General features: G+C 43.0%; 1 protein-coding gene across 7 annotated transcripts in view; it reads right to left on the bottom strand.

Annotated features, from left to right (window-relative positions):
• Positions 1–1,238: 1,238 nt before the first annotated feature.
• LOC110522253 (EH domain-containing protein 3) overlaps positions 1,239–9,596 on the bottom strand; it is a 29,893-nt gene continuing 21,535 nt past the window's right edge. For 4 of the 7 annotated variants that reach the window (XM_036975827.2, XM_090232831.1, XM_090232830.1 and 1 more), the window contains 2 exons: positions 5,103–5,267; positions 1,239–2,719 (listed from right to left, as the gene is read on the bottom strand). In XM_036975827.2, coding sequence (XP_036831722.2) covers positions 2,189–2,719; positions 5,103–5,267 — 696 coding nt within the window. In that variant the 3' untranslated portion in view covers positions 1,239–2,188. Of the gene's footprint in view, positions 2,720–5,102; positions 5,268–8,221; positions 8,672–9,596 lie in introns of those variants that run through there. The other 3 variants (XM_090232834.1, XM_090232832.1, XM_090232833.1) reach the window with 1 other exon arrangement.

Below are 9,596 nucleotides of genomic sequence, written 5' to 3'. Positions count from 1 at the left end.
CCAAACCATGATGCTGCCACCACCATGTTTGACAGTGGGGATGGTGTGTTCAGCTGTGTTGCTTTTACGCCAAACATAACGTTTTGCATTGTTGCCAAAAAGTTCAATTTTGGTTTCATCTGACCAGAGCACCTTCTTCCACATGTTTGGTGTGTCTCCCTGGTGGCTTGTGGCAAACTTTAAACGACACTTTTTATGGATATCTTTAAGAAATGGCTTTCTTCTTGCCACTCTTCCATAAAGGCCAGATTTGTGCAATATACAACTGATTGTTGTCCTATGGACAGAGTCTCCCACCTCAGCTGTAGATCTCTGCAGTTCATCCAGAGTGATCATGGGCCTCTTGGCTGCATCTCTGATCAGTCTTCTCCTTGTATGAGCTGAAAGTTTAGAGGGACGGCCAGGTCTTGGTAGATTTGCAGTGGTCTGATACCTTTTCCATTTCAATATTATCGCTTGCACAGTGCTCCTTGGGATGTTTAAAGCTTGGGAAATCTTTTTGTATCCAAATCCGGCTTTAAACTTCTTCACAACAGTATCTCGGACCTGCCTGGTGTGTTCCTTGTTCTTTATGATGCTCTCTGCGCTTTTAACGGACCTCTGAGACTATCACAGTGCAGGTGCATTTATACGGAGACTTGATTACACACAGGTGGATTGTATTTATCATCATTAGTCATTTAGGTCAACATTGGATCATTCAGAGATCCTCACTGAACTTCTGGAGAGAGTTTGCTGCACTGAAAGTAAAGGGGCTGAATAATTTTGCACGCCCAATTTTTCAGTTTTTGATTTGTTAAAAAAGTTTGAAATATCCAATAAATGTCGTTCCACTTCATGATTGTGTCCCACTTGTTGTTGATTCTTCACAAAAAAATACAGTTTTATATCTTTATGTTTGAAGCCTGAAATCTGGCAAAAGGTCGCAAAGTTCAAGGGGGCCGAATACTTTCGCAAGGCACTGTATATTTGACCTATTCAATTTCTGTTTCTGACCAATCAGGTACACAAACACAGGGTGTTTGGATTATGTTATATTCTTTATGGTGGATAATATCCAGAAGTGGTCTCAACTACAACACTAGTGGATATCCTAAAATATAGAACCTAGTCTCTATGGTAGACATACACTCTATGATGAACATTGAAAGTCACAGTATAGGAAGAATATAACTATTTTTTGTGCTATCTACAGTATTGAGGGAAGCGATCTGAGTACAATAATTGAATGAAAGTGCTGATTTAAAACCTTTGCTCTTTAATTAGTTATGCATTCAGTGAGCACTGTTTACCTAAGGAAATTGTCCGTTTCCATTGTCAGTTCACCTCCTTGTCTATGGAAAGATTGAAGTCTCTTTCCCTCAACAGAGAAGTGTTCTAAATAATAGGTTAAATACGTAGGTATAAACATACAAACGTTGGACAGGGATACAAGTTACTAGAAAGCACTTTCAAAACATTATACATTTAAAGGTCTACCAACTCTCAGATTTCCGACATGACAGCCATACAGTTGTAACAGTCTCTTGGTCAGGCTACGAAGGGCCTGCATGTTTAGGATGCCGCCTGTTCACAAGAAGAAAATAGAATATGTCTATTTTTTTTTTTTTAAAGGATTCATATCACTGCATTTGAGCCGTTATTGTATTTTAAAGATGATAAGTAATAAAGATTATTAAGATTAAGTTGATCCTTTTTGAAACAGGCCTATTTTATGCCAAGGGAGATATGAAATAAAACTTAAATAAAATACAAAATCCTTTATGCTTGAGAAACAGACAGGGTTCATGTATCCAATGATAATGCAGGTTATTGTCACAGATAGCACACTCTAAGTGGGGGTGTTTAATAATATGGCATGCAGGTGGTGCAGTCAGTAAGAGTCCAATATCAGTTCCTCCAACTCTGAACCATGACCTTTACCCCCTTCAACCCAGTTTAATCAAAAAAAAAAGAAACAAAACAAAATCATACATAGGTCAGAAGAGCAAGCCAACAATTGCAATCTTTTTGCTCTCTCTAAGCATGACCACCAAGTTGAAACTTTTATTTGTTTCATGTTGAAGCGTGGTTGTCCAACCTTGATGAATTTACCCCCGCACCCCCCCAAAGATCATTCCCTGCCCTTCCTCCTACCAACTCCCTTTCTTCTTCAGTGCCCTGTGGAGGTGAGGATGCAGGGGTGGGTCTACTCAGCAGGGATTTTCCTCTTGGAGGGGGGGATGAGGTGACCGGGGAGGTCGGCAGGCAACTCGTGCCCCTCCAGTTTGACTTTAATCAGGTGATTGGCCAGGGCAAACTCCTCATCATCCAGCATCCCATCCTTATCGATGTCAGCCAGCTTCCAAATTTTCCCTAGCACAGTGTTGGGCAGCTTGGACTTCACCATCTCCTTCTTGGCGTTGGCACCTGTCACTTTCCCATTGACCGGCGACAGCGTGTAGAAGATCTCGTCGTACATTGGCTTGTCGCGGGCCACCACCCACTCTGCCTCATCAATGCCCTCTCCAGCACCCTCGCCGTAGCCATGGCCAAAGGGCCCGTTGAGGGTACCGTCAAAGGCCCCTCCCTTCACCACTTGCTGGGGTCGGTTGGTCTCCTCCTGCCTGACCAGCACCATGAGGCTGGCGATGTCGTGGGCCAGCATGTCATCCACTGTGTCCAGCAGTTTCATTTTCAGGGGCTGGAACTTGTTCAGGTCATGGGCGTTCAGTTGCTCCTATAAGAGGGAAGAGAGGGCAGAGGTTAGAGTTAAAAAGAGCTGTGTTTTCAGAGTCAAGCTGATCTTCGTTGATACATCTTTACAGTCTCTAATGTGTGTTGGGGGGCTGGAACAAGGTACATGACTGTCCTGGTCTGTGCATCAGAGATACATTTATGACAGAAAGGATCAACATGACTGCTGTTTATTCTCTACTCTGAGCCAAGTCATAATGGTGTTTCTCTCAGTGAGGAAAACAAAGTGCTCATCAGGCCCAGATGGACTGGGGGTGGTTCAGATGTAATGGCTGACCACAGCCAATCAGAAAGGGGCTGTTTGGCCACCATGGCTCAAACCAGTTTGTCCCAGTAGGGCAGACACATTGGTGTGTTAGCTCAGTCAGAGGATTTGTGTTTGCTTGAAAATAGCACAGATTGTGGGCTTTATCCAAAGCAAATCAGGTTCTCTAGGTAAACATGACAATGTGAGTCATGTTTGTAGCCATACTTTTTGGCTCTTATGTATACATGCTATGATGCTGTCTGTCCAGCCCATATGCTGCATTATACACTACTGTTCAAAAGTTTGGGGTCACTTAGAAATGTCCTTGTTTTTGAAAGAAAATGATATTTTTTCTCCATTAAAATAAAATAAAATTGATCAGATGCCGAGAAATTGCCATACCATGCAGTGATGCAACTGGTCAGGATGCTCTCGATGGTGCAGCTGTATTACCATTTAAGGACCAGTGTCTTTAGGGGGAAAAGGTTTTGTAATGCCCTCTTCACGACTGTCTTGGCATATTTGGACCATGATAGTTCGTTGGTGATGTGGACACCAAGGAACTTGAAACTTTCGTGAATGTTGACCTGTTTAAAGGTTTTGTTCGGCTACCGAGAGCGTTATCACACAGTGATCCAGAGCAGCTGGTGCTCTCGTGCATGCTTCAGTGTTGCTTGCCTCAAAGCGAGCATAAAAGGCATTTAGCTCGTGTGGTAGGCTCACGTCACTGGGCAGCTCACATCTGGGTTTCCCTTTGTAATCCGTAATAGTTTTCAAGCCCTGCCACATCTGACGAGCTTCAGAGCCGGTGTAGTAGGATTCAATCTTAATCCTGTATTGACGCTTTGCTTGTTTGATGGTTCGTCTGAGGGCATTGCAGGTCTTCTTATAAGCGTCCAGATTAGTCTCCCACTCCTTGAAAGCGGCAGCTCTAGCCTTTAGCTCGATGCGGATGTTGCCTGTAATCCATGGCTTCTGGTTGGGATATATATATATATATATATATATATATATATATATATATATATATATATATATATATATACGTACAGTCACTGTGGGGACGACGTAATCGATTCTCTTATTGATGAAGCCGATGACTGAGGTTGTGTACTCCTCCATGCCATTGGAGGAATCCCGGAACATATTCCAGTCTCTGCTAGCAAAACTGTCCTGTAGTGTAGCATCTCTGTCATCTGACCACTTCCGTATTGAGCGAGTCACCGGTACTTCCTACTTTAGTTTTTGCTTGTAAGCAGGAATCAGGAGGATAGAATTATAGTCAGATTTGCCAAATGGAGGGCGGGGAGTGGAGTGCTTTGTATGCATCTCTGTGTGTGGAGTAAAGGTGGTCTAGGATTTTTTTTCTCTGGTTGCACATGTGACATGCTGGTAAAAATGTAGTAAAACTGCATTAAAGTCCCCGGCCAATAGGAGCACTATGTAGATATTCCATTAAAAAATCTGCCATTTCCAGCTACAATAGTCATTTGCATGTATTTCGGATCAATTTGTTGTCATTGTAATGGACAATTTTTTTGTGCTTTTCTTTTAAAAACAAGGACATTTCTTTTTTTACATTTTTATTTTATTTATTATTTATTTTTTTACCCCCTTTTTTCTCCCCAATTTCGTGGTATCCAATTGTTGTAGTAGCTACTATCTTGTCTCATTGCTACAACTCCCGTACGGGCTCGGGAGAGACGAAGGTTGAAAGTCATGCGTCCTCCGATACACAACCCAACCAGCCGCACTGCTTCTTAACACAGCGCGCATCCAACCCGGAAGCCATCTGCACCAATGTGTCGGAGGCTACACCGTGCACCTGGCAACCTTGGTTAGCGCGCACTGCGCCCGGCCCGCCACAGGAGTCGCTGGTGCGCGATGAGACAAGGACATCCCTACCGACCAAGCCCTCCCTAACCCGGACGACGTTACGACAGAGCCTGAGCGCGAACCCAGGGACTCTGATGGCACAGCTGGCGCTGCAGTACAGCGCCCTTAACCACTGAGCCACCCGGGAGGCCCCAAAAACAAGGACATTTCTAAGTAACCCCAAACATTTGAATGGTAGTGTACATCTACTCTTATACCTTACACAGGAGTGTGTCTATCTCACCTGCATCTTCTTGAGGTTGGGGAAGTCTCCAGGGGAGATCTGGTGTTCTCTCTCAATGCGGCTGTAGATCTCTCCCAGGCTGTTGATCAGCTCCTTCTTCTTGCCCTCTTTTCCAAACACACTTGGCATCTCCTTCTTCAGAGAGCTGATGATGTAGGCATGGACCTACAACAAGACAGCAGAAAATAACAGGACTGGTAATACCAAGTGGGGCAGAGAGACATCACGCAAGTAATGCAGTGTTTCCCAAATGCTGGTTCGGGACCAATACAGGGGTTGCTGCCAGCTCCTCTTGGGTCATAGTTTTGTTTATGTGTCTGTTGTGCCACAAAGGGCTCTTTAGTGTTTCCCTTAATCTCCCAAAGTCTTTGAAAAGAAATGCCTGATATTTTAAACATTCAAACAGGAAGGAAGCACTTAAAGCAGTTTTATGAGGGTGCATGTAGCAGGTACCACATCCGGCTACTCAAGAGGTTCCCTTCCTTAGGGTTTCCTAAAACTGAGAGGGGAAGGCGAAAATAACCGCATCACACAACTGGCTCTCCTGGAGATTTCTGAGACACAATTCACCATGAAAGAAGAACTTCACATGTTACGTATGCTATATCTGAATGCAATACTCTCTCCCTCTCTACCGCACCTGCTGTCTCGACCTCTAGACCGCTCAGCTATGAAAAGCCAACTGACATTTACTCCTGAGGCACTGACCTGTTACACCCTCTACAACCACTGTGATTATTATTTGACCCTGCTGGTCATCTATGAATGTTTGACCATCTTGAAGAACAATCTGGCCTTAAATGGCCATGTACTCTTATAATCTCCACCTGGCACAGCCAGAAGAGGACTGGCCCCCCCTCACAGCCTGGTTCTTCTCTAGGTTTCTTCCTAGGTTCCTGCCTTTCTAGGGAGTTTTTCCTAACCAGCGTGCTTCTACATCTGCATTGCTTGCTGTTTGGGGTTTTAGACTGGGTTTCTGTATAGCACTTTGTGACATCAGCTGATTGCTGAGATAAGGCATACTAAAAGCGGAAAACAAGTTTCAAGCAGTGAAATGGCAACAGCAACTCAAATCCAAGGCCACAATGTTTTTGTTGATATTTAACAGTTGCTCCAGACATTATTGACTGTGTTCAATGAGGAATAAAAGCAATTTAACAATAGTAGGTGTAGGGGTGAAAATAACGAATTACAAATACTCTCGTTACAGGAATTGAGTACCTTTTCCAAGAACATGTAGTTTCTTTTGTATTTTTCAAAAGGCAGCCATTTTACTTTAAAATGTTTTGTAGTATTGTACTTCGCTACCTTTTTAAAAACATCTATTAAAGAGTACAAATTTGTAGGCTATCCATAATAGTAGATCATGAGGGCATGGAATGATTTGGAGAGCCCCTTGAAGGCAGAAAAGAAAATGCTCATTGTTGTTTAGTCAGTGACCAATTAAATAAAATGTCACGCATTGTTGCACCCATACAGGCCAATCAAGCTGTGCATACAAATTGAACGATGATGGTCAAAAGATTTTCAAAAAGTCAAAAAGAACTTAGCTAGTTTAGTTTGAGATAACTAGCTAGCTATGAATGATCAAAAATGTCGTTATGGATGGCTTTAGCAGCTAGTATTGCTAGCTATCTAATAGTGTAACTTACGTATGTTAGCGTTAGCCTAGTTGTCTAGCATGCTAATGTTAGCAAGCTATCCTTGCAGCTAAGTTAGCTGTGTATATAACGTTGTTAGTGTACACAATAAGTACAGCTAGACATGGAATCATCTCAACATTAGACAACATTTAGGTCTGAGAACATCTGACCAACTCACTTCACTCTCAGTATCTGAGAATAACAAGTATGGAATGTCTGGGCTATTGTAATGTCAGTGATATGAAGTTTCCACCTAAAGCAGAATTTGCTGAAATATTAAATATGTGGATGTTTTGTATTTGTAACTATACAGGATTGGTCTACCTGAAGCATCATCTTGACACAGAGAGCGAGACAGAGCAACAGAGGCAGCATTCATCTGATTAAGAGGATTTTTCTTCATCACTGATGCCCAAAAGGTCACCAGGTACAGGTGAGCTGGATGGGTACCTTGCCTGTGTGTCAGATAAGATGGACTTGCTTCATTCCTTTCCATACAGACAGAAAGGAATTGAACTCTGCTTTCAGATGTGTGTCCCTCAAACTGAACAGAGGCCTGCCTTCCTCGGCCGCCTGTGAGCATCTTTTTAGCTGTGTTAGACTGCTCTGCAAAGACAGCCAGGGCAGATTCTATTCACTTGGAAAATCAGCTCCTGCGGAAACTGAACACCAAGTTCAGAAGTAAGTGAAGGCATTAGAACAGAACCTCTTGGTTTTTGCTCAAGGAACACAATAAAACCTAATGTACATGTAGCCTATATACACTCAAACTGATCAGTTTATTAGGTACACCACTCCATTCACGAAAAGTTATCGCTCCTACAGACGGAGTCACGTGGCCATGGCTTGCTGTATAAAGCAGGCAGACAGGCATCAAGGCATTCTGAGTTGCTGTTCGATTGAACGTTAGAATGGGAAAAACGAGTGACCTAAGCAACATCCCTGTGCAACATCCACCAACTTCCCTGTGGAACGTTTCTCACATCTTGTAGAATGCCATGAAGAATTCAGGCTCTTCTGGAGGCAAAGGGGCAACCGACCCTACATCCCCTCCTATTTCAGTGGAGTTTGCTCAATCTTTATTTCCATGGTGTTCTGTTGTTGCCTCCAAGGCTAATTTGACATCAAATCCTTTAGGTAGGTCCAGTGCCCTTGCACTCCTCATTTGGCCTTGAGAGAGTGAGAGAATAAAAGAAAGAGGGGGTTTGTGAGTGAGGGAAAGAGGGATGGAATGAGTGGTGAACGTGATTTGTTTATGTACTTGATTTTGTATGGCTTATAATTCATCAATACATGAATTGCTTTGAATGTTTCATGTATTTTTAAATATGAATAGTACTGACAAATCCTTTGTTTTTTTATATACTCGATGTGCCTTGCTGCAACTCAAATAAACAAACTTAGTTAATACTGAACATGAATTTCCTCTCTTCTTTTTTTCAATTTATTGCAAGGAAAAAATGATGTGCAACAACATTCAGGTAACCTTAGCTATAAGGTCAACATTTTTATTTTAAAGGTATACTACATTACTTTCACTCTGCGTAATATTTAGATGAGCTACTTTTTTACTTTTACTTTAGTTTTTACACTAGTAGTTTTACTTCTACTTGAGCAAAATGTCATTAAAGTAACAGTACTTCTACTTTTGCAGATGGATGAGCACACTGCTTCTGATAGCAGAGGAAGACTACCTCTCTGGTCAGGACAGGAGACAGGACAGGGATGAGGAACCAGGGGACAGGGAATAGGGGGACAGGGGCAGTGGAGGCTACTAAATGGAATGGTATCCTTCCATTTACTCCGTTCCAGCCATTATTATGAGCCATCCTCCCATCATCAGCTTCCACTGGACACGGGGAGGTCGAGGGTGGGTTGCCATCTCCACTCAAAGTGGCCACCTGTCTGGGTGCGATTCCATGGACTCTGGACAAAACACGCATACAAAGGCACACACACACACACTTCAGGACATCCTGTTGAACAGCCAGGTACTGTAGAGGAGGGCCCTACAGTACCTGAATTTGTCCAATAGAAACTCTTGGTTTGCTTTGGTTTGTTTCTTAAACGGTAAAAGGTTTCCGTAATGAATACACCCCAGGTCTCGTTCTTATTAGAACAAACACTTCTGATGCTCTCTCAAGGTCTTTCTGCACATAATTCAATACCCCCCCACCTCCCTGCTTGGCTCTACTATCCAACTCACTCTATCCATCCCTCCCCCAGCCACAGATCATGCCTATACACATCTGGATCCAGTTGAATCCTACTGTAAGGTCAGGGACATCCCAGAAATTATGACAAGCTCATCAATTCAAATCAAAATATTTATATAGCCCTTCTTAGATCAGCTGATATCTCAAAGTGCTGTAAAGAAACCCAGCCTAAAACCCCAAACAGCAAGCAATGCAGGTGTAGATGCACGGTGTCTAGGAAAACCTCCTAGAAAGGCCAAAACCTAGGAAGAAACCTAGAGAGGAACCAGGCTATGAGGGGTGGCCAATCCTCCTCTGGCTGTGCCAGGTGGAGATAATAACAGAACATGGCCAATATGTTAAAATGTTCATAAATGACCAGCATGGTCAAATAATAATAATAATTATCGATTAAACACTCCCCACTGTTTGTGATCACACACACCCCCTATGTTCGTTTAGCTATAGGGCGATAATATTGTACTGCAAATCATGTTTGCCTGTGACCATAATAATTAGCGGCAACACAATATGGTCACGACTCACAGCTAGGTCACCACAGAGGCAGGGTGGTGTTGGGGTTTATGGCTGTCTGGGAGGGTTATATACTCAGCCATGGGGAGTGAGATTCATCATGAGGCTGAATGTTAATCATC

Source organism: Oncorhynchus mykiss, chromosome 4 (assembly GCF_057628025.1).
Source record: "Oncorhynchus mykiss isolate SJ-2025 chromosome 4, ASM5762802v1, whole genome shotgun sequence".
Classification (NCBI taxonomy): Eukaryota; Metazoa; Chordata; class Actinopteri; order Salmoniformes; family Salmonidae; genus Oncorhynchus; species Oncorhynchus mykiss.
The sequence above is the reverse complement of the archived record's forward strand: the minus strand, read 5'-3'. Positions and strand labels throughout refer to the sequence as shown.